Source organism: Paroedura picta, chromosome 9, assembly GCF_049243985.1.
Source record: "Paroedura picta isolate Pp20150507F chromosome 9, Ppicta_v3.0, whole genome shotgun sequence".
In the NCBI taxonomy this organism is placed as follows: domain Eukaryota; kingdom Metazoa; phylum Chordata; class Lepidosauria; order Squamata; family Gekkonidae; genus Paroedura; species Paroedura picta.
The window spans coordinates 48,871,805-48,897,669 of NC_135377.1; the positions used below are offsets into that span (position 1 = coordinate 48,871,805).

General features: G+C 42.9%; 1 protein-coding gene and 1 long non-coding RNA gene across 2 annotated transcripts in view; one reads left to right on the forward strand and one right to left on the reverse strand.

Moving 5' to 3' along the window:
* Positions 1-25,865, forward strand: part of PTPRM (protein tyrosine phosphatase receptor type M) — a 525,104-nt gene that overhangs the window by 137,022 nt on the left and 362,217 nt on the right. Inside the window, exon 2 of the mRNA XM_077352746.1 lies at positions 4,070-4,192. Within this exon, the coding sequence (XP_077208861.1) occupies positions 4,070-4,192 (123 nt within the window). The remainder of the gene's footprint in view (positions 1-4,069; positions 4,193-25,865) is intronic.
* Positions 1-25,865, reverse strand: part of LOC143844912 (uncharacterized) — a 47,328-nt gene that overhangs the window by 8,086 nt on the left and 13,377 nt on the right. The window lies entirely within an intron of this gene.

Here is a 25,865-nt window from a genome sequence, read left to right on the forward strand (position 1 = left end):
TGTAGCAATGATGATTATAATCCCCAATCTAGAAGAAATGTGCTATGTCTACAGCCTGTTGGTTTGTTGTTTTAGATCTATGATAAACATCCTAAGGTAAATGTAAAGGTATCCCCTGTGCAAGCACCGGGTCATGTCTGACCTTTGGGGTGATGCCCTCTAGCGTTTTCATGGCAGATTCAATATGGGGTGGTTTGCCATTCCCTTCCCCAGTCATTACCGTTTACCCCCCAGCAAATTGGGTACTCATTTTACCGACCTCGGAAGGATGGAAGGCTGAGTCAGCCTTGAGCCGGCTGCTGGGATTGAACTCCCAGCCTCAGGGACAGAGCTTCAGACTGCATGTCTTCTGCCTTACCACTCTACGCCACAAGAGGCTCTTGATAAACATCCTAGATGTGTTTTATCTGCTTTGCCACAATATTGTTCTCTCAGGCATTCCATACAGGTTAGAGCTGTTCATTCATCTGCACTATGTTTGGAAAAAAATTAGCTGGTGCCATTTTCTTATCTCTAGAACAGGATTGGTAAACTGTGAGTCTCCAGATGTCCATGGGCTATAATTACCATGAACCCATGCCAGTATGCTGGCAGGAGCTCATGGTAATTGTATTCCACGGACATCTGAAGAGCCTCAGTTTGCCTGCCCTGCTCTAGGCTATTTTGATAGGCAAAGCTGCATCTGTGGAACTTCTTTATACACCTAGTTCTTTACAGCAGGGGACCGGTCAATGCTTGACAATTTTACTGAGGCCCGGGGGGATAGTCTTTTGCCGAGGGATGCTCTGCTTGCTTTCCTGCCAGCGCCCCTGACTTCCCACTGCCCGCTGGGGGGGTGCTGCCAGCAGGAGCTGGCAGTGCCACGCCGAGGGGGAGCCCCAGCCATGGCGGCCACTGGAGAGTACCAAAGGTGAGCCGGCAGCAGAGTGGCAGGGCAGCCCCCGAGGCAGCAGCCAGGGAAGAGGACGAGGAGGAGCTGTGGCCTGGTACCGACTGATCCTGGAAGTTGGTGAAGAATGTACTTAAAAAGTTGATAACTAGTGCTTGTGAATTTTAATGTTATCCTGGCCCCAAAGTACAGCACTTCTCCAGAAGTCATCATTGTTTTGTTTAGGCTCACCAATTTGTCATCTGAAAACTATATTTTCAGTTTCATGGAAAGAGGCATCTGCAGCCATTAGAGCCAGGGATTGAACTGCCCCAGTTCAGCTTCATAGGAAGCTCATGGCTGCATTGGATTGGTAGGATTCAGCTATCCAATGGTAAGATAGGTGTGATAATTAATTATTCCTCTCTCATCTCATGCCTCATCTTTTGCTGCTTGCTGCTGACCTCCCCACTTACCCTTTATAGCATGGAACTAACCAGTCACCATTTGGGGCCAAGCAGGAGTTTTAGTGGCCTTCCTCCTGACTGACACTTAAGCAGGGCCCCTTTTCAGCTGCTTCATGATGTCCAGGCTGGTGGTAGTAATGTTTAAGAATTAAATAATTAAATAAGGGATTGAATTTAGAATTAAGAATGCCTATTCTGGTGGCTGTTTAGCAGGGATAGGATGGGTTGCTCATGATAGACAAGGATTGATGAGTATCCTGAGACATCAGGTGTGATGGAGGATGTGTCCTGAAGAGGCCATTGCTTGCTGGATGGCAGGATGGGGCTTGATATGGAGTATCTTTAGTGCTGAGCAATATCTTCCCAAACCTGGTAGCAACTTGTTGGTGCATCAGAGTGGGGGGATGGGGCACTACTCAGCACTTTATGTGTGGAGGAGGATAAAAAAGGGTAGCATTAGCTGCAGACTGAATTTGGAACAAGGTGGATTTGCCAAATCAAAGGAAGCCATGGACAGGCTACCTAGTACAGCCCACTCTTAATTAAATAAATGCTGAAGTTTCCTAGCATACAGTATAACTTGGTAGACTTACCTGTCTGCATTTCAAGGGAGCTACTTGATTTTGAATTAGTTCTTTCTTATTGATGTGGGAGGACAGATTATATATTGTTGTTGAGGTGAAATATTAAGTAGTTCCTTAATGAGTTTTCTGTTCCCAGTGGAATTTTTAATTGAGGTTGGTATAGTCAAGAGTGTTACAGAAAGATGCAATGTCCAGGGGTGCTAATTTCTCTGAAATGCCTAGAGATAACGAATAAGACTGTTCCACAGAACACAATTTAGAACTGCATTAAGATGAGCTATCTCTCTGCCACCAGGGCATACACAATATGTTTGTGAGGTTCATAATAAAAGAAAACAGATGGCGGTATTTAAGGGGAGTGGAAAGTGTTTGGGTGAATTTTTTTTCAAGTGAGTAATGGCCATTTCCCAAGTGCTATATCTTGCATGCCTTTTTTATTTGCAAAATTAAATAGCAAGTCCAATCTAGCTGGCCATATTTTTTCCTTTACATTTTATCAATTTTGGCTTATTTTCAGCCAGACACCAATGTATTGTTCAATCAATTTATATTTTAATATTTACCATTTCCAAAATAGAAGGTGGTTAGATGTAAACAAAACTGTAGGGCTATGAATTCTATGTTTTTTTCTGTAGCTGTACAATTTTCCCCTGTAGAGGCGTGGAGGCAACAGAGTTTCCTGAGTAAAGTGACAGATGTCTGGTTTAGCTATCTAGCATCTAAGCAGCAAGGAGAAGCAGGGCTGTAATGGAGGATGATATTTTTCTATTTGGATAATTTTTTGAGAAACACCGGATAATGGAAGTTCAGTTAATTTAGATTCCAAAGGCTTAATTCAAACAAATGGAACCATTTCTTTTGAAGAAGTGGTAAGGCCAGGAGTTACTGTTTTATTAATACCTTTAAATTATGTATTACTTGGTTCAGAAATCAGATAATATTGAATTAATAGTCCTAAGGAGAATTACTCCATTCTAAGTCTGTTGAAATCAGTGCATCTATAAACTTCTAACTATGTTTAGGAGTGCACTGTAAGAATGCTAGATTTTGTCCAGATATTAGACTCTCTAATACTCTTCTGGATTTGAGTACTTAAGAAATGCATGAGGAGAAACTTAAATAATTGTATTATTATTATTGTTATTGTTATTGTTATTGTCATTGTCATTGTCATTGTCATTGTCATTGTCATTGTCATTGTCATTGTCATTGTCATTATCATTATCATTATTTAGTTTTCCTACACACTTTCTCTCAGAAATGACTTGCAGCAGGTTACCATAAGAATAAAACCCCAATATATAAAAACATAAAAAATCAAATCCCACCTACTCTGGCAATGAGAAAATTAAAAACCCCTCCTTCCCCTCCCATGTCCCCCCCCTCCATCAGCACCTCAGAGGCCCAGTCCCCAGGGATGCTTCTAGTTCTTTGTTGTGGAGGGACCACTATAATTGCCTGTACCCTGGCATCAACCAGAGACCTGGCAGAAGAGCTTCATTTTACAGGCCCTGCGGAACTGTGAAAATTCCTGCAGAGTTCTTAGATCTTCCAGAAGCTCACTCTATCAGGTTGGGGCCAGGACTGAAAAGGCCCTGGTCTTGGTTGAGGCCAGGCAAACCTCTCGAGAGCCAGGAATCACCAACAGATTAGTACCCGCAGAATGCAAGGCCCTGCGGGGAGCATAAGGTGATTGGCGGTCCCTCAGATATATGGTATCCAGACTGCGAAGGGCCTTAAAGGTCAAAAACAGAACCTTGAATTTCATCCGGGCTGCAACTTGAAATCAATGCAGCTGCCTCAGCAATGGCTGAATATGGGCACCCCAAGGTGTTCCAATGAGGACCCCGGCTGCTGCGTTTCATACCAGACCCTCTACCTGATAAGTAGACTTTAGAATAGAATCCTGCTGTACTAAATTACTGTATTACTTATTTGATTTAAAGGTGAAATTAACTGGACAGTATTTGCTCTTTGAGACCCATGATCTTTGTGCTCTAACTGTGCTGTGTACTTTAGAAAAAAAATCATTTAAAGCTCCGTAGGACAAATTATGGACAACTATAATGATGTCTGTGAAAAATAAAATGAAAAGGCTGCAGTTAAGCCATCCCAAGTTCACTGATTTTTACTTGTTTTGTTTTTAACAGGTGGCTGTTCATTCGATGAGCCATTCCCTTCCTGTGGCTATAGCCAGTCGGATGATGATGATCTTAATTGGGAGCAGGTGAACACACTGGTGAAGCCTTCATCAGATCCATGGATACCGACAGGTGGCTTTCATTTGAATTTTTAAAAAATTGTGTGCAAAATATGACTAATTTAGCAAAATTATTATCTATTGTTCACTGGAATAAAAGAAAATTCTGTTATGTAGTTTCATCATCGTGGTATCTGTGCAGTCTTGCATGGGTACTAGCTGTACAACAGAGAGATTTTTGAAACTTGGAGAAAGCCCGAGGGTTCTCTGTCCCCCTCCCTGCTCTGTTTCTTGTCTTTTCTAGCCTGCTAAGAGGGGCAAAGTAGCCTTTCTTCAGTTGTCTCTCTGCCTTTGCTGAGAGAGGTTCTTTAGTAAAAGCTCCTTCTCTTCTCCAACCAGTACAACTGCCAACAATTTTACCTCAGTCCTCTGTCTCTGGCACACAAAAAATCATCTGGCACAAAAAAGCGCTCTTCAAAAAATGTAGAGATATCAATTTTTGCAAATTAAAATTTATTTTCAGAACATGCTTTGTGAAGTGGTCTCTCTAGACCAGTGAATGTCTTTGAGAATATAATGGCTCATTGTAAATTGCCCATTGTTAATTGCCCAAAGGATTGTGAGCAAAATTCTATGGAATGCTTATAGAGCCAGGGCATAAGGAACAAGCTTACTGAGCACAGTGGCAATTAGTCTTTTAAAGGAAATTACTGAGTCAACCTCAGGAAAAAATGACAAAGTTAATAAACGTTTTAATATCAATATATTAGGGGGGAAAGACCTTTTTAAAACTGCTTTACAGATGGTACTATAAACTGACTAGGATTTATAAAATGAGTTGTTTTGATATGGAGCTTCAATATCTTATTTTGGGGTCCAATAGACTCAAGAAGAAAAATACTGATTATACAAGAGAAAGAAAGATTAGAAATTAATCTAAGACATTATATTTCATCATATTTTAAGAAAACATATCAGCGTTCCAAGAATTCTTCTGGTGGTCTTCTATTCAGCAAATGTGTAAGCTTAGCCATCACTACATACTCTCGGTTTCTCAAACCAAGAGTCCACCTCAGGCAAGTCTTGCCGTTTCCATCTTGCAGCAATCTGAAATCTAATGGCCGTAGTAGAAAAAAAAAAACTCTCTAGCAAACACAGGAAGGTTTTCAGGGAGAAGTTCTGTTATTTTTCCAACTTTATGGCAACATCTTTGTCTTTCTTTGGTTCTACCACACAGAGACACATATAATGTTATCTGCATTTCTTTGCATTGTTAGAAACGTGGTAGGAGTTGCTCTGACCAATAAAGTAGAAAGTAAAATGTAATCCTTTCCCCCCTCCCCTCTGCAGCCTCCCAACTTGTTCATGTGGATCCTGTAACTCTGGTGGAGAAAGCTTTCCCAGACTTATAAAGGACTGTTCAGGGAAGAGAATATAGGAACGATCTGCAACTGTCATATTTTCAAGTTCCATCCATCTGACAGAAGGTGCTGACAGGAGCATATTTTTCTCTGTCTTATTCTTTCTGTAGCAGCTAGCTGCATACCACTTGTAAACAAAATATTTTGCAGCACAGGTGCTTGCCGTGACCAATAAAAACTGGACAAAATAATCTCTTGACGATGGTGCAGTATATTCTCCCCACCAGAATTTGAGGGAGCATGGAAATTTGTTCCAGTTTGCCTTTTTGCTGCAGCCACTTCTGTGATTAATTATTAATTAATTAATTAATTAATTAATTAATTAATTAATATTTTAATGTATATACCGCCACTCATAGCGACAGCTGTCTCATGGTGGTTTACAATATAAAAGTAATAAAAATCACAATAAAACCCCATAATCCCCCATAAAATTACAAAACAGAGCAATAAATATAACCACAAAAAAGGAATCTCTCAGTCCCAGCTCTACTATTCTAGCCTTGGGGATCTAGGCAATAACCTAGCGCAGGGGTAGTCACCCTGTGGTCCTCCAGATGTCCATGGACTACAATTCCCATGAACCCCTGCCAGGGGCTCATGGGAATTGTAGTCCATGGACATCTGGAGGACCACAGGGTGACTACCCCTGACCTAGAGAGTGTAAGGGTATTTTCTTTGTACAGGTCTACCAACTCTACAACGAATATGGTGGGCACACAGGGGACTGCCCAGCATTGTGTGTGTATGTTTGTGCAAAGCTAACTTTGTTCTCAAGGTTTGTTTTATTTGTTGGAGAAGTTGTGATTTTGAGTTTGTTTTCCTAAAGCTGAATTCAAAATAAAAACACAACTTTTTGGTTTGTAAAAATTTCTGTGATGTGAATATTTTGGGATATTTCTGCTTATGATTGCAAAACCCAAGAATCTTGTATCATGTCCAAGCAGAGAAATTTGCTCTTGGATGGAAGACTGATTCCAGATGGGATTTGAACAAGTTTTTCTACTTAGGCAACAGTAATGGGAAATAGTTTGTGGGGGAGATAAGGTGTGAGACCATAAATTGGGATCCAGGGATCCAACCCTGGGGACATGGTTTCTAACAAATGGCAAAGTTCATACATTTGATAGCAAAAGAGAGAGAGGGAGGGAGGAAGGGAGAGAGAGAAATACAGTTACAGTGCAATCCATAAAGCATTGGTGGTCCTGTAGAGACAGATATTACCTTGGGGAACAATTCGGTTCCTATTTAATGGTCAGAAAAGTTTGGTGGCTTGGGAAAGGAGGTGGGCAAAAATAAGGCCAGTTGTGTGTTGAGAAATTGTCATTTGTGCCTCCAAAATGTTGAAATGGGGCAGTTCAAGAAGAAAAGAGGGATTTCTAGGGTCAAATTGACTTATATCTGGGTGACGATGTTCTCTCCAAGAATCTTCCAGAGGCTAAATTTTTACAAATGGCAATTAAGCTGTGAGAACTTAAGAACGAATTGATTGTATTCTGATGTGTCCTAATTTACATTTGGTAACTATTTTTATGCCAATAAAGGCTGTTGTTGTTGTTGTTGTTAATCTAGTCAGTAAGATTGAATCAGATTGTGGCCGGGCTCCCACCCTTCAGTCTCTGTATTTTATTTTGTGATGTCAGAGTCTAGTTTACTAGTTTTCATGTGAAACATAAAGGAAAACATCAAGATAAAGGTGATAGGGACAAACTAGAAACAGTAACAGTATGGCCGTCATTTCTGTTACATAGTATGGTCTTACACTACTTGTTTTCCTGCTCCCACAGAAATTAATGATTGCTGAAAAATCTCAACGCTGCATTCAGAAAGACTGGTTTTGTTTGTTTTTGGTTTAAAGAGAAAGAAATGTTTATCCTAACTTAGCAGCTGGAGTAGAGCTGGGTGAATAGTCTCATGGCCTTCCAATTTTTTGATTTTCGTCATGCTATTTTTTTAAAAAAGATGCATTTAGATAGGGCCTAGTGGCGCAGAGTGGTAAGGCAGCCGCCTGAAAGCTTTGCCCATGAGGCTGGGAGTTCAATCCCAGCAGCCGGCTCAAGGTTGACTCAGCCTTCCATCCTTCCGAGGTCGGTAAAATGAGTACCCAGCTTGCTGGGGGGTAAATGGTCATGACTGGGGAAGGCACTGGCAAACCACCCCGTATTGAGTCTGCCAAGAAAACGCTGGAGGGCGTCACCCCAAGGGTCAGACATGACTCGGTGCTTGCACAGGGGATACCTTTACCTTTACCTTTAATCTCAAACCACTATTGAAATAACTTCAGATGACTGAGAATATTATTGTTGTTATAATCAAAGATTTTAATTAGTTTGAAACTGGGAGATATGTAGTAGAATTGTGTCAGCACTTTCTAAAGTCTGTGGCAGGGAATAGAATATTTAGATTTATGATTTGTAGATGTTTTTGCCGTTCATCATGAATAGTTTTCTTAAAAGTATTATTATACTTGATAAAACATTCAGTGAGTTAATGCTCTTTAGTAATCCCATCAAAAACTAAAGGAACTCACAATGACATTCCTAATTTCAGACACTTGTGCTTCAGTGAGTGAGTTAATGACAATATGTAATGTTTCACAATCAGTTAGGTAGTCTTAGGGAAGTACAAAATGCAGCTCTTGATTTTTATACTTTATGTTACTTTGTGATGTACTTGCATGTTGAAATATTTCCATATTTTAATGTCTTTCATTTTTGCCTAATACACACTGTATAAAGTGCCATTGCAGTATGTCATACCCTTGAAGTTCAGCTGCTGTTTCCACTTCATTTCATTCCAATATATGGTCCCCTACTACATACCTTGTTATCAAACCTCTTGCCACCATACTCCTCAGATCAATCACCAAAGTAAAATTGTACCTTCTAGTCACTTTACAAGAAAAGAAAAGGCAATTGAATTGGTAACCAAAACATGGCCAGAGCAGGCAAGAAACATTGGGGTGGTGATTAGGGAGAGGCATGAAACTCCCTACAAAAATACTCCGGGGTTATGGCTCGTGAATTAGACATTGTACCAGCTGCTAGCATGGTTCTCCAACCATCCTTTACCTAACTTCTAGGTTTGGGGGGGGGGCATGTCTGCTGCATTGGAGTCAGCATTCAACTCAGCAGATAGGATAATATCAAGGTTTTCCATTTCTGAACATATAACAGTCTTTTTGCTATAGTCATATATATTAAAAGTTCTATGTATTTTTTTCAAGTTCTTTATCCATTAATTCCAAAAGAAAATTCTCTGGTTTCTTTTGTATATTAGTCTTTGAAAGCTTGTTGAATAATGTATATATTTATGTCCAGGTTTTTTTTAATCCTTATGTCCACCATAAATGATAAAATGTTGTTTACATTTTCACTATACATTCAAAGTACTTTTTATACATTTGGATAACCTCTTGGATGCCAAATACCAGTGATACATCATCTTATAAAAGTTTTCCTTAGGGCCAGTGCTTAATGAAAATGTAAGACTAGTTGACCACATATTTTTCCATTATTCCATTTTTATGTTATACCAAAAAATGCTCATTTTATAATACATTATTAACTTGTTCTTCCATTGTCTCAGATTTATACAGCTTGGCAGTAATATGCTTATCATTTGTACATAATTCTACTTCTGATTCAGTCTGAGATTGTTCAAAACCATGAGCTGTTTTATTTGCTGTATACCTTTCTAATAATTGTGCATAGAAAATCTATTGACAAGTATAGCCTTCTGTTATCAAATCTTCTCTTGTTTTCGTTTTACACTCCCCCTTAGAGAAATCTATCATGATACTTTAACACTTCTTGTGTTGAAATCCATAAAGTTTTATTTTATATAAGTTTATATTTATTCCATATTTTCAACAGCATGTCTAACAAAATGATTTTTAAAGTCTGTATTAACTTTAGATTTCTCATACCACACATAATAATAGTTACAAGTATACAAGTACATGCAACCCCATTTCCTTCGCCAGTGTTGCCTCTGAAACTTTAGGCACTGCTATGAAATCCAAAAACATCTCAAGGCTGACTATGGTGAGGGGAGACTGAATTTTTGTATTTTTGTATTTTGGGGGCCTTTTCGCATGGGGATCTTTGTTGCAAATTGTTTGCGGAATGAAAAATCGCCATTTAAAATAGTGGAATTCGTCGTTATGCATACCTGCCTTTGTAGTGGAATCAGTTGCGTTTTTTAGCGTTTCCCACAGGCTTCCGGTCTCGGCAGAAATCGCTAGAAAGGAAGCGCTATTGCCAAGCTCGTCCCGCCCCTGGCCGTCAAGCAGCCAATGGGCAGCCGTTAGCATGCTCCCAAACAGCCCCTTTCCCTTTAAGAAAGGTTTTTTTAAAAAAAAAACAGACCCATAGCAACGAATCTAGGTAGATTCGTTGCAACGGAGAGACCCATCCAGCTGCCTAATGTGAGCTGTCGTTTGATCGTATGATCGTTGGCACGCTGCCTCGAGTGATAAAAAAAAAATCCCCCCCCTCTCACGGGCCCGATTTTTGGCTGAATTAATGTGTAAAAAATAAAGGGACTTTATTTCAGCAAACGGGCTTTTATGTGGTTTGTGCTTAGTGACTAAAGGTAAAGGACTGAAGCCAGGGAAGCCTCTAAACAGAAAGAGGCTCGCTGGTGCGTTTATCCCCGCTCGCTCGGAGAAAAAAAAATGGCGATCGCTTCGCTGGAAGTTTGGAGGACAGGCTCAGGAGGAGGGACTTTGAAGAACCCGCAACAATGGTAACGCACAGGTCTTTAGCGCTAGTGTTGCAGATTGGTTGCAGGAGTGTATCGCTATCCGGAGGGTGAATCCACTTTTCTGGATTCCCCTGAAAGCGCTACAACGAAGCGCTTTTTGCGGGTCGGTTTCAGGAGTGTTGCAGATTGTCTACGACGTCGTGCGTTATGCCAAATTAGTAGCGTTTTCAATTAGCAACCATTGTGCTATTTTGAAGCCGTGCGAAATGGCCCTTGGTGTTTCAGACATCTTTCAACCTGGAACTCATTCTTTTTATCCTTTTATTTAGGAACTGTTAGCCTAACTAGCAAGGACTGCAATGGGTGCTAGGGACACTGGGAGGTGCAGATCTTTCTCTGTCTCTCTCTGTCTCTCTCTGTCTCTCGCTGCATGTCTCTCAGTGTGCCTTGCAGCAGGAGGCATAGCAGGTAATTAGGGCTGGTTTGTAGGAGGGAAGCAGGGCTGGTGTGCAATTTAGGGCAGCTCTCTGTCTCTGTCTCTCTCTCCATCACAGCAGGAGCGTCCCTCTCTGCGTCTCTCTCTCCATGGCAGCAGGAGCCATAGCAGGTAATTAGGGCTCATTCTTAGGAGGGAAACAGGGCTGGTCAGCAGATTTGGGCAGCTCTCTCTGTGTCTCTCTTTGCCTCCCTCGCAGCAGGAGTGATAGGAGGGAATGAGGGCTCGTGTTAAGTCTGGCAGGGCTCTGTGTATCTCTCTCTGCCTCTGGCGCGTCTGAGAGGAACGTGGTTAGCATCCAGGGATGGAGGGTGGGAGCTGTAGGGGCAGGGCCAACCCTGATTGGCCCTATTTCAACTTGGACACCCCGGACTGTTCTACCCCCCAGGCTGTTGCACAAATATATAGAGGAACCATGGATAAGGATATGTTCCTACCACTGGGTTGTTATTATGCAGATGCCACCTTCTAGCCTTAGTGTTAACAGTGATCTTAACCAGTGGTCCCCAACCTTTTTATCACCGGGGACCACTCAACGCCAGGGACCACTCACCGGGGACCACTCAACGCCTTTTACTGAGGCCCGGTGGGGGGGGTAGTTTACTCTTCTACTTTCAACCACTGCCCTAACGCTTTCTGATCGCTATGGTAATGTTTAAACATCCCTTCAAAATAAGATACAGACACGCCACAACAATGAACATAAGGAACATTTTATTTTCATGGAAATTTTAACTCATGACAATGACAAATCAATGGGAACCCTGAGCTTGTTTCTCTGCAATGAGATAGTCCCATCTGGGAGTGATGGGAGACAATGACACCCAAAGTGTGTTGTAAAAGGCTGGGGGGGAATGAAGTAAAGGGCCGGAGGGGGGGGAGAAGGCGTCCTTCGGGGCCCACCTCCAATTAGTCGAAGGACCACATGTGGTCTGGGGCCCACAGGTTGGGGATGGCTACTCTTAACCATTAGCAGAAGCCTGATAACACAAGCTACAACTTAGTGTAATCATTAAGAGCGACTGCTTCTAATCTGGCAGCCGGGTTTGGTTCTCTGCTCCTCCACATGCAGCCAGCTGGGTTTTCTTGGGCTTGCCACAGCACTGATAAAGCCATTCTGACTGAGCAGGAATATAAGGGCTCTATCAACCTCACCTACCTCACAGGGTGTCTGTTGTGGGGAGAAGAGGGAAGGCGATTGTAAACCACTTTGAGGCTTTTTTTGGTAGAGAAAAGTGGAATATAAAAACCAACTCTTCTTCTACCTTTAGCATATTTTGAAGATGTTTCAGATACAATAGGAAAAGAAGAAGCATTTTTTTCAAGTCAGGAACACTCATATGTTTTCCTCCTATCCCAGCTCTTCTTTATAGGAGTTGAAAAGATATAATTTGCATAGTTTAATGTCTAGATGGGCTAGATGCTTATTTATGTATAAGAAAAATAGGATTGAATGTATAACAATACAAATACAATTCCTTTTCAAATTCACACAATGTTTATCCAAGTGAGTGGGTGGTCTTAATTGCACATAGCTCACTTATACCATACAAAACTAGGCAGAATAAGATTAAATGACACTAACATGAGAAGTAGTTAAAGGACAGATAAATAGATATTGTTAAAGTGTGTGCACATTGTTTATTCTCTCTACACACAAATACATTTTCAAATGCTCTTACTCCTGTTTGAACATAAAATGGATATTAACATATCTTTTCTAGGCACGAAAGGGACTGTAATGTACTGCTGTAAAGCTGGATTTAACTGGTTAGGTTTAACTTTTACCTAGGGATAAACAAAACAATCCACTTTTGTTCTACGTAGGCTTGGATGATGGTGGAATAAAATCACAGAGTCTACTGAAACCCTGAAGAATTCCATAATTTACACTACAGTAATAAAACCTCTAACACATTTTTAGTCACAGTAAAAATGGCAGAGCAAATAAATTATTCAACCATCCTTATCCATGGTTCCTCTATATATTTTGGAAACTGCCCCTGGAGTGGAGTGTGTCTGGGGTGTCCAAGTTCCAATCTGTCCCAAAAGTTAGAAAAAAATAGAAAAGAAAAAGGTATCTGACATAGTAAACAATACAGCAATTGGAATTACAAAAGTAAAAGACCATTTAGTTAAAGCAGGATAAGGTATACTATAGAATATTATAGTCTACAATTTAGTTACTTTTATAGAGAAGTGTTCTTTTATACTATAGTGCCATTTCTTTTTTAAAAAATCCCTTCCAAACAATTCCATTTCACAGTTTTTGTTAATGCCAGTTAGCTTATTTACATGTTCCTTGAGTTACAATGTTTTATGAGAGAGTAGAAACTCAGTAAATTGCACAAAATTTACTTTTTGTCTAAGATGCTGACATGAAATACTTCTCAAACAAATTAGTGCAAAATCCTTTCAAGTTTGAATGAAAGGTTCTAGGGAGCCAGAGCTCTGGAAGACACAGAGCTGTGCAGTCTATGAGCTTGAGTGACCAAGTTGTGAGAAGTTCTCTGGCTAGAATTTGAATGTTGAAAGAGTCCTTTATATACCATTTTCTTCCCAGCTCTTCCCAGACCATATATAGGGGCTAGCATAGCGGAACTGCAGATATTTAGGCCAGGTGGGAAAGGAGCTTATACAGAGTATGCTTTATCAGGTAAGAGAATGTCCATTAAATTAGCCAGGCAAACTTTGAGCATGCACAGATGTTTTGCTTCCAAGCCCTGGGTCTAGTTCCACATGTTTAACTTCATCACCATTTTCTATCCTCATTATTTATTCCAAGTTTGCCTAAAACCTTCATCAGCAGTGACCTTTCTAAATCAGGTTGGAACCCTATTTTCGTTTTTCTGAGTGGAAGGTATAAATTACAGAAAAAACATTTTAAAATATGAGGAGCATATTTTCATCATTATTGGACAGGCATTTATTTTGTGTATATGATTATAAACAAATCCAACTCAAGGCAGGAACTGGTCACTGTCCAGCATTACTGAACTATCATGCAAAGGACTAAGCACTGCGTAAGATGCTAAGGCTTTTCGTTTATTGCTTTTTGCTTCTTTCTCCTTGTCATTTCCCCAGACATCCGCAATTTATTGAATTTTTATTTTCTGAAAGTTGCTTGTCCTCGACTTTCCCTCCCAGCTTCCTATCAAAGCTAGTCTTAGAGGGAAGCGTAATAGGAAAGACTTCTCATAGCAAAATCAGAATGTAGTGGGGTGTTGATTATAATTCTGTATGTGCTCTCTTCTGAAGATAGAATAAATTAGACATTGCTGACACTGAAGGGACAGACAGAATTTAATTTTTCTCCTTGTACTAAACAGCACATTAATGCCAGAAAAGGTAGATAATGCTACAATCTGGTGAAGGAGGTCATGGCCTTGTGAGAATAATAATGCTTCCATACTAGCCCTGAAGGATTTGTTTTCTCCCCAGCAGCATGATTAAGAGATAAGACAGCATGATGGATAGCAAGGCAGAAGTCAATGACATGTCCTGGGACAGTGGAGGGATTTCCTTTTGCTCTTGAAAGGCATATGACAAAACTACAGAAAAGAGAGAGCTGAAGTATAAACCTGCTTTAGTTTACATGTGAATCAACAACATGTATTGTCAAGATAGAATCATAGAATAATAGAGTTGGAAGGGACCTCATGGGTCATCTAGTCCAACCCCTGCACTATGCAGGCCACTCAAAACCCTATTGCTCATCTACTGTAACTTGCCCCACCCCTTTGAACTGCTGCCTCCTGGAGACAGAATGGGTGGATAGCCTAAGGAAGAGCAGAACCGACAGTTGAAATGACAAGGGAAAGGCCATAGAGACAACAGCCACCTTACCTGCTGCGGCAGAACAGATGCACCGGGACAAAGGGGAGACGCTTCAGTGAGCCCTTGGGAGGGGAGTGAGGGAGGGGTGAGGCAATGACATGATCGCGCCCCTACTCTGCTGGGAAAGGGCAAGTGAGCAGCAGTCCAGCTGAGGAGCCCAGGTAAGCCGGAAACCTGTCACAAGAAGAAAGAATACTTACCTGACAACATGGACAGATCAGAAGGGGGCAATGCTTGCAATTGAGAAAACCACAATCAGGGAGCGGGCACACTGGTTTAAGAGGAAGGAGGCAGAGTCAGAGGGGGTTGAAAGGGGAGTATTAAAGGAGGAAAGGGGAGTATTGGTGTGTGAGAAGGAGAGTATAAAACAGATGCACTAGAGGAAGTTGAAGGGAAGAATTGTTGTAGGGTGACAGGACCCTGAAATAAACAGTTGAAGAAGCACATATCCTAGTCTCCGTGTTTCTTAAAGCGGTGGACAAGACTACTGAGGGTGGCAAGGCCAAGGTGAGTGAGCCACCGAGTATCACACAAAATAATTGTTCTTATAACTTCAGCCTGCTTGATACTTCAAAAATCCCTGCTTGGAACTTACATTGCTTCTAGCGTACTGACCATGATTCATTGTACTTAGTCTCAGTTCTGTCTCCACGTTTCGGCATTTTGGAGGCAAAAAGGTAGTGCTCAAACAGTCTTGGTCTCTCCTTGAATTCAATAGGAAAGTTTTAACTGTTTGACAATTGTAAAATTATGCCAGTGAGTATGGGATTCTAGAATTGTTTTGCGGTATTCCATACTCTGCACATTTTTGCCCCTGCAAATGGCAGTATCATGTCTCGGTCAGGTTGCACCAGCATAACACAGGCACTAAGCTATCACTTCACCAGCACAATCTATTTTACAAGTGTTAGAAATGCCATTAAAATTTGTATTCCCTGGCTTTAAAATACAAATTCATCTTTGTTATATCTGTGCTGTCCCACATTGCATAGTGCGCAGGCCTGCCTTAAAAGAAATTTCCACAGCTTTCTACAGTGCACCTCCTCTCAGTGGATTTTCCTACCAGAACTTTTCCTATCTTCCATAGTGAAAACAGAAGTTTAAAAATTGCATTCATCTTATCCGTGATTTCCTTATCATCCTTTAGTAATGCTTTTACCCCTTGGTCCTCCAAGAGCCTCACTGTCCCCCTGCCTGTTTTTCTACTTTTAATGTATTTGAAGAAAATTTTATTGATGGTCTGCATTTTTTGCAATATGTTCCTTCTAGTCCCCTTTAGCCTGATCACCACCTTGCACTTTATGTGCTAAAGGAATGGTTCCCAACCTTTTTATCACCGGGGACCGGTCAACACTTGACAATTTTACTGAGGCCCGGGGGGGGTAGTCTTTTGCTGAGGGACGTTGCCGCCGCCTGAGCCCCTGTTCCACTTTCCCACCGGTGCCCCTGACTTCCCACTGCCCGCTGCGCAGTGCCACGCTGAGGGGGAACCCCAGTCATGGTGGCCGCTGGAGAGCACCAAAGGTGAGCAGAGTGGCAGGGCAGCCCCCAAGGCAGCAGCCAGGGAGGAGGACGTTGCTTGGTACCGACTGATCCACAGACCGGGACCGGTCCCCGGATCGGGGGTTGGGGACCACTGTGCTAAAGCATGTGCTCTCTTTTATTCACCTCACTTAAACCTGTTATGCATGGAGCAGGTAATCTGGGGTGGCATCAGCAGGGCTGATGCATGACGCTTCTGCCATCCCAGCCTTGGCCCAGTGCTGTGCCCTGGATAGCCAGCAGTATGCAAATACAGGAACTCCCACATTCCCCATGATACCACGGGCACCATCCATGGCCCTCTGGCACCAGCTCCATGCAAAATCAAAAGATTATGCAGGGACAACATACGTCCCTGTCAGCTCTGCATAGCCGCAGAGCTGGACAGGGTGTTCCCCTACCTCCCACCTTGGTGGGAGAGTGGCATGCCACTCCCCTGCCATTGTGCGGTAAGGGCCTCCACCCACCCGCTCTTCCTTGCTCCCACCACTGTGTAGCTCTCCGGGATCTCCCAGCCATGGTGTTGTGCGCGCTCGTGCGCTATGCTGGGGCAGTCTGCATACTCCGGGGATTCCCTCCCCCACGCATATGCAGGAAGCGATGGGGCATGCCACCCTGGCATAAGGACCAGGCAGCAGCCCAGTGTGGCTGCTGCTATGCATAATGGGTCTTAGATTAAGATATCATTGCATAAAGGAATCTTTCTTACCTTTTACTACTACTTTTACTACTGAGCTAGCTCTGGTAGCTTGTAGGACATCAAAGGTTTGACTGAGGGACGCTGATCTTTTTTCCCTCTTGCCTTCACTTTTCTTCTTCCTCTTCCTAAGCACTTCTTCCAAACGATTCTTTTGTTTTCTGTGGGTGGGGTGGGTTTTGGGGGTGCTTTACTGTTTCTTTCTCCTGGTTTTCTTCTTTTATATGAGGAGCAGCATTGTTTGGCTTTTCTTCTTGGGGTTGTGTTCCTTTTAAAAGTTGATTTGTACAGTTCTTTCTTTCAGTGGTCAGTTTTACAGTTCTTTATTTCAGTGTTTTATTTTGGGGGGGGGCACTGTAGTTGTATTTAGAGTTGTCCATTCTCCCAGTTTGGTAGCTGTTGTACTTGTTGTAGTAGGTTGCCAACTTCAGGTACTGTTGTTCTGCTCTGGTTTGCTGGCCTGGGGGGCACTGTTTGGTTCTCCTGCTAGAACTGTTCTCACAGAGCAATTCTGTCAGAGCTCTCTCAGGTTGTCTGGCATGAAGAGAGGAAGGGAAGGTGATTGTAAGCCTCTGCGACTCCTTTGGTTATTGAAAAGCAGGGTACAAAACCCAGCAGCTATTCATCCTCTTGACTTTTCTGTATTTGTTGTGGAGAGGCTGGATGGGAGAGCCTGTGATGGTGGAGCATGGATTAAGCACTTAGGCCACCCTGAGCTCATCCACTGGAGGTCAGTAGGGTAGGTTCACGTGATACTCCTGCTGAGGAGGAGAAAGGTGCCCATGTGACACTCCCCCTTTGCTTTCTGATGCTATGGATGGCAGTGAAGACAGCGCTTTGTATGAGAACGACAGCAGGGATGGTGATGACTGCAAACTCAGTCTATGCTGATAACCTCACACCAGCTACAGCTGAAGCTCTTTATGGACATACAGGTGATAATGAGGAATCTAATCTTGAAGGATTTTATCTCTTGTGTTTTAGCATGGTTGCTGATTGAGCTAAGGTTTTTTGTTGATACCATATTTTTCTTGTTGAACCTCTTTTGCACTTACAGAGCTCATTTACTGCTTTTCTTTGAAATATTCAAAAACATTTAACCTACCTCAATTAATGTAAATTTACCAGTAGCTGCTGCATTTCCCACCCTCGGCTTATACTCAAGTCAATACGTTTTCCCAGTTTTTTTGTGGTAAAATTAGGTGCCTCAACTTATACTCTAGTATAGCGATCCTCAACTTGTGGGCCTCGGACCACATGTGGTCCTTCGACTAATTGGAGGTGGGCCCCAAAGGACACCTTCTCCCCCCCCCGGCCCTTTACTTCATTCCCCCCCCTGCCCCTTTACAACACACTTCGGGTGTCATTGTCTCCCATCACTCCCAGATGGGACTATCTTGTTGCAGAGAAGCAAGCTCAGGGTTCCCATTGATTTGTCATTGTCATGAGTTAAAATTTCCATGAAAATAAAATGTTCCTTATGTTCATTGTTGTGGCGTGTCTGTATCTTATTTTGAAGGGATGTTTAAACATTACTATAGCGATCAGAGGGCGTTAGGGCAGTGGTTGAGAGTAGAGGAGTAAACTACCCCCCCCCACCGGGCCTCAGTAAAAGGAGTTGAGTGGCCCCCGGCGTTGAGTGGTCCCCAGTGATAAAAAGGTTGGGGACCACTGCTCTAGTATATGCGGTAGTCATTTCATCTCACTGCTTTCCTTAATTCTTTTGCTGTTTTAAAATGATCCTCTAAACCAGGGGTAGTCAAACCATCAAACCTTGCTCTGGTAGGCAATAATAAATCATCAGAGTTAAGCTTCCTTTGAGGTCCACTATTTCCACCCATAGCATTTTTGTAAACTAATCTGTTTTTTCATCCCATATGTGTTCATGTGCCTTGTCTGTTTGTGTGCACTCTGTCGCCCTTGTTCAAGGTATTTCTTGCAGGACATCTGTTGTAAAATTCTTCTGTTTGAGACACACAATGCAATGAATGTCAAATTTGTAGGGGAAAATGGATAGTGGTATTTAAAAGCCTTTTTACATGAGTCCTGCATTTCTCCACTATTTTACAGTAAGTTTCGTATACTCCCAGATGTGGAAGTACAATGAGATCATGAAGATAAAAACAGAGTTGTACTTATCTGTAACTGTTGTCCATCAAACAGCTCTCTCTGCAGTCACACATCCTGCCTGCCTGCCCTACTTTGAGCTCTCACTGTTACTTTATCTTTTCTTGTTCTTTCTGGTGGTGGCTGTGCAAGGATTGAGGAGATAAGTGATCATCCCTCCCTTACATGTGGCTGCTTGGGCAGGAAAATCTGCTGGGAGTGGAAGTGCTCTCTGGTGCTATAGAAATCTATGAAAGTTCTCCCATGATAAATCTGCTTAGTAGCCAGTGAGTGACTGCACAGAATGTGCATAACTGATTGCAATAGAATTTCACTTGATGAAAAGCAGTTACAGCTAAGTTTTGAAATGGTATGAAGGAAGCACGATAGCTTTAGAGAATTCTGTAGTTCTGTTCTTGAAATGCATAAGACTCCCTCCTTTGTGGTTCTTATCATTGCAATGGCTATTGTATTAAACTGGTGGCAGAAGTGGCCAGCCAGTCAGCAGCTGAGGTGTCATGCTAAGGTGTATCCTGGGAAGGTACTTCCGTGGATATCTGATATCTCAATACAGTTACATCTTAGCATGACACCTTTTTGTTCTGCAGGTACAAAGTTGTTGGTGGTTCCCTGCCCAAGGAAGGTGTGGCCTCAACCAGGACCAGGGTCTTCTTGGCCCTGGCCCCAACCTGGTGGAATGAGCTCCAGGAAGAGCTAGGGACCCTGCAGAAACTTTCTCAGTTCTGCAAGACCTGCAAGATGGAGCTCTTTCACCAGGTGTTTGGTTGAGGCCAGAGCGATTAAGATCTTGGGCCCCTCCTCATTACAGCTCAAATATCGAGTTGACTCTCCACTTATCCCCTGAGACATGGGTTGGAGGAAGTTTGCTGAGTTACAGGTAAGGGGAGTTTTATGCTTTTATTGTGGGAATCTTACTTGTAACTCGCCACAAACCAGCTAGTCTGGGAGTGGCCAGCCAGTCTGGGAGTGCTGGGTAATAAATAATCATATAATGAATAAAATAATAAAAAATACGAGGTTGGGAGGTTCGGCAGAGGGGATGCAGAGTGACTTTTTCTCCTTGTTTGTTGGCTGTATGATCACTGCAAGCAACAAAACTCCTGCAGCAGCAGCAGCTGCCTGTAGCTGGTAGATAAATTGGTTTGTGGTACTTTGAAAGTGTTCAGGACCAGTTGGAGGCCTGGTTGTCGGCTCAAGGAGCCTTTTACTTCCAAGTAATTCTGAGCTTGAAAAACAAAAAGCTTGGGAATAATTGAGCTATTTCCCCACTTTTGGGCTGATGTGTTCTTGCGTTCCGTATCAAGCTAGGGAAAGGAGAGTGGAACGATGATCTCTAACCAGTAATCTGACAGCACAAGAGAATTTAAACAGAGTGGGCGTAAATGAATAAGATAGGATTGCACTGAGAGTCTTTTTTTACAGCATGAACCTTGTTAACTAGCTGTAAAAATGTTACAATAGACTAAATGTTGCCCCTCATGCACTGTAGATTCTTTGTCAAATACCCCACATTGTTATCCAGGCATTTCAATTGTAGCGTTATAATTTTAAGTGTAATTACTGTTTTTCTTTGTTCTGTGCATTCTTTTGTGTGGAACTACAAAAGCGTTCTAACATTTGGATACCATCATACGTTGAAAAAAGCCAAATATAATTGTTGCATATGAAATTTCTAAATAGCTGTTTCTTGATATAATCTTATTTGAGAAAATATAAAGTACTTTGTTAAAATGAAGTATTGTGATGTGTTTAAAAACAGCTTTGTTAGATGTCTTTCAATGTTGCATTGTTGTAAAACTTGGAGATGGTGGACTTCCAGTTTCAGTAACAAGTTTAAGCTGATTTCAATATAAGAGGGATTGCGGCATGACCTCCACGGCATCTGTAAACTCACGCCCAGCACAGTTGATTGGGATGATTTGGTCTCTTGCCAACTTTGAAGAGGGGTGTACAAATGATAGAGAATTGGTGGGTAGCTGTGAGGCATTTGTGACCCACTTTGCAGATAAAATCTTGATGCTCCACCACAACCTTCCCCCAACAGTTAATACAGTAAGAGAACTGGAACCCTAGTTCATGCCCTGGTCTCCCAGTCTCCTCCAGGTTGGTTGTCATAAAACCATAAATCCCTTTGCTGGTTCCTGGCCACCTCTGCATTCCAAAGTTGCCCTCAGCAGGGTTCCCTTATCTCCCTCACTTTCTTGTGATCTTGGCCTCAGTAGCTTGTGAAAACATGCAGTGAGAGGGTTGGAGGATCTCTACAGGAGATAAAAAGCCCCCAAGACTTATCTAAGGGAGCCATTGCTGCTGCGGGGGAGGAACGCCGACAGGGACCTGGCTGGTTGGAGAGATTGCCCAGCCCTGGCATTCTCTGAGCAGTATGTGTGTTGGCATGGCAACAGGGGGCGTGGCTGAACTGGGCGTCAGTTAAACTGATGGCCTGAGATTCTTTGGCCTCTTTCCCCCCTTCAGGGCGCCTGAAGACGCAAAATCCACCCTCCCTCCCTGTTTATGAATTGTTTGACTTTTTGTTAGATGTTGGGTTAAATTATTGATTAATTGTCACAGGCTGCGGAAGTGGAGCATGAGAAGGATCAATTTTGGGGAGGCCAAGCTTGCACGCTGTCCTCCCCTAGATTTGGCGGGCCCCTTAAAGGACTGTGTGGATGCAGAGCCTGATTGAAGGCTAGCATTTCCGGGGGGCAGGAGAACCCAACAGAGGCTGGTGCCCAGAGGGATCACTCCATGGTGCCTCCCCTCCCCCTGTTTCAGGCTGCCATTATGTCCGGATTTTGGGGCTGGATAGCCAAGGCAACCCGTTGAGGGGCAGTCTGTGGTGGGCTTCCTTGTGGTAGGGTAACCACAAGATGGCATGATTCTCTTCCCATGCTTGCCATGCCCAATGTTGAATAAAGGATGTGGCCAAATATTTTATGTCAAAATTATGGTTGTCAGTGTCCTCATTAGGTGGTCAATATCCCCCTGCAAGGCAATAACTTGTCCCTTATGTCAGGGACCTTCTTGGGGGGCCTAAGGGAGGCAGTGGTTAAGCCATTGCTGAAGAAACCATCTCTGGATCCATAGGATCCTGCCTCATTTCACATCTTGCTTTTCTGGGGAAGGTGGTTAAGCGGGTAGCAGCGGACCAGTTGCTAACACACCTACAGGAAGCTTTGGTCCTGGATCCAATCCAGTCTGACTTTTGACTTAGTCACAGGGAAGAAACGGCCCTAGCTGCTGTCACCGATGATCTCCAGTGACAGCTAGAGCAAGGAAGTTTGGTGCTGCTTGTATTGCCAGCAGTGTTCAATACTGTAGATCATGAGCTTCTTGCTCATTGTTTCATCAAGAGTGGGATATGGGGGACTGTTTTGAAGTGGTTGATCTCCTTTCTCCAGGGTCAAGGACAGAGGAAGCTGCTGCCTCAAGTGTTGGATTTATTTATTTGCGTAATGTATATACTGCCCTTCACAGTGATAGCAGTGTACACAAGCAGTGTACAGTGTACACAAGCAGTGTACACAAAACCAGTGGTAAATGGAAGAGGTACATAGAACACTGGAACAGTATGAACAAGAAAGGATATAAATAGTTAACATCAGAACATATGGCTATTTGTGAACAGTTGAGGGGGAAACTGCAACAGTCGGACAAATTGGTTGTCAAGGTTGCCTGGTGAGGGAACAGGTTGTTGGGGAATCCCCGTCATTGGCCTCATCTGAAAGCCTAGCTGAAGAGATCCATCTTGGAGACCCTACAGAACTGTTTGGGAATTTCTGCAAAGTGCTTTGTCTCCTGCTGCAATTGCAGGATACTAAATGGCACTTTTTTCACCCCTCCACACTGAAAAGCCTTCCCAGTTTTTTCTGCCACTGTGTCTCACCTTTTCTCCTCCTCATTAGTGGTGAAAAAGGCACAGGAGAGAGCAAAACACTCTTTACTCACCACTCCTCGGCCTGCAATCACGGAAGGCTACCAATTGGAGGTTTGTGGGTCTCCAAAGTTCTCCCAAGTGCTAATCTCTTAAAAAAAAAATTGAACAACACTCAAGGGACTATAGTGTGTTCCTCCTTCCATATGATCTTATTCCTGGTTGCTTGCTGCTTGTTCACTGCTGGGACATGCGATAGAGGGTGGTAAATCCATTTTCCTGGATTTACCATATCACGCTTTAAAAATGGCTGAATCTTGACCCGTCTGCTGGACAGCCTCAGGATGTTAGCAATGTCATGAGGAGGGGAATCTAAATATTCCTCGTGCTGAAATGCTCTTTGAGTTCTGATAGGCCCTTCACTTCATTGGGGAGCTTGTTCTACCAGGTTGGGGCTGTGGCTGAGAAGGCTCTGGTTCTGGTTGAGGCCAAGTGGACATCTTTGAGGCCAGGGATCATTAGGTTTTGGTATAAATAGAGTGGGGAGTATATGTAAACAGATGGTCTTTGAGGTATGCAGGACCCTGACTGCATATGGCCTTGAAGGTGAGTACCAGTACCTTAAAATCTCATCTGGTATTCATTTGGTAGCCAGTGCAGCTGCTGGAAGATAGTGGTAATTTGGGTCCTCCATGGAGTTTGGGTGAGGACATGAGCAGCTGCATTTTGTACCAATTGTAGCTTCTAAAGCAGGGATAAGGGAAGGCCCACGTATAGCAAGTTGCAGTCATCTAGTCTACAGGTCACTGTTGCATGGATCTTTGTGGTGAGATGTTTTGAGGCCAGATAGGGTGCTATTAGTTTACCTTGGCAGAGATGGGAAAATGCCAGCTGTGCTACTTTCATGATTTGAGCTTCCATGGTTGAAGAGTCAAGGATCATTCCCAAATCCTGGATGACTGTGCTGTTTTGAGTAGCACTCATTCAGGCTGAGGAGTCTCTCATCCTGATCTGGCCCTTCCCCACCTATCTAAAGGAATAGATCAGTGGTCCCCAACCTTTTTCCAGTTGAGGACCGCCTCTGGGGGTGGGGGAGAGCTGCTGGCCCAGGCTGCTGCGCATGCACGTTAGCGCCACCTGCTGGCGAAAACGTGTGTGTGCAGAGTAGCCATGCATGCACGTTTTCGCCAGCAGGGGGCGCTAATGTGCATGTGCGGCAGCTCCGCGCATGCTTGTTTGCGTCTGCTAGCGTGCCAGAGGCTGCGCCTGCCTCTCCCCCCTCTCACAGTAAGAAGCTAGCTGGGCCGCGAGCGAAGTGGTGCTTTGGCAGCCGCTTCATTTGGGGCCTGGCGAGCTTCTCGCTGCGGGGAGGGGGTGAGGCAGGCGCGGGGGGGGGGTGAGGCAGGCTAACGGCCTGGTACCAAAGCCTTCACGCCCCGGTACCGGGCTGCAGACTGGGGGTTGATGACCTCTGCTTTAGATAACTGGGATTTTGTACCCTGCTTTTTACTACCTGGAGGAGTCCTAGAGCAGTGAAAGATTTGTGGTACAGTACAAAGAACGTATAATATTTTTAACTGTAGAACCTTTAAACTTTACAACTCCGCAACTGAGTAATTTATTAAACTGTATATAGCTGTACATTCAGTTTTTCTAGGAATGTTTGCAGTTGGTGGTGGGAGGGGCCTCGGGTTTAGTTGGTGGTTGTTTCATTGGTTGTAATTTATGGTAAAATATTTTGAACACATCTTTCAAAAACTACATCTGAAATGAGGAACACTGCCATGCAAAATGGATTTTGTGTAGGGTCATGAGAGCATGATAATATTTGATCTGATCTGGATGTTTGTGCCTGTGTGAAGTTACATCAGTTGTTCCAATTTATGCATCAATGGCCTCCAACACAACCTCTAATTAACAGCCTTTCTCATGTCTTGCATTTGAGGGCCATGGCTTCCTTGATTAAATCAGATCCTCTTTTTCTGCTGCCTTAATATTTTCCTAGCATTATTGTCTTCTCCAGTGAATCCCGTGTTCTCATATTTATATTACTTAAATTCACATCTCTGCATTGGATTATTTCAGTTTAGGAGCCACTTATATTGGATTATGTCAGGAAACCAGCTTCACTTCACCTCTTGGCAAAATCAGTTCAGAGATCCCCCCCCCCCCATGAACCAGAATTGGACCTGAATCTAAAATCTTGTGATTGCTTTGAACCTGAATATTAACCGAATCATTTTTTTTTCTTTTTTAAGGTCAAGGTAGTCAAAAGATTTCAGGTTGAGTTCACAAAACCAACATTTTTGGGGGGTCTGGAGTTAAGATTTGGGTTGATTCTCTGACTTAGAGAGAACTTACACAGCATATTGCTAGTTCTAATTAAATTCTTAAAATGTAGAATGGAAAATATTGTTTTAAAAGTGCTTGCATATGTAGGCACATATGGTAGAATTTATGTGATGCACACTGGGATGTGAATTATTTATTCTAGCCTCCTGTAGGGAGACTAACTTTCACTATGCAAAACTAGCAATTTTAGATAGAGGTTTAAAACTTATAATGGTATGATTGCTTCCCATTCCTTTTATATATTAGACGTTTGGGAGGCTGAGAATGACATTTGTGGGACAGCTTATTTCCCCTCCCAGACTGTTTCCTCTTTCCCTTCTCTGAAAGCCCCCATAGCCTCTTCCCTTTTCCTGCCCCCTTGTCTCTATTCCACTTTCCTGGTCTTCAGCTTTCTCTTCTCCCTTCACCTGGTGGCCCCTCCTTAGAAAAACTCTGGCTGAGTTGTACAGTTATGACTGCTGGATTAGATCCAGTTGTACATTGAGGAACCCACAAGGACCTGAAAAGGGCATCTCACTTTCTTCTGTATCTCCTATCCACTTTTTCCTTTTCCCCTCCTCCTGACATCCTCCCACATTCTCATATTGCTCTCCTCTCCTTTCCACCCACTCACCAACAAAAATTGTCCTGCTAAATATATTATTTATTCACTTCATTTATGCCTTGCCTTTCTTCCCAGTGAACACAAAGGATCTT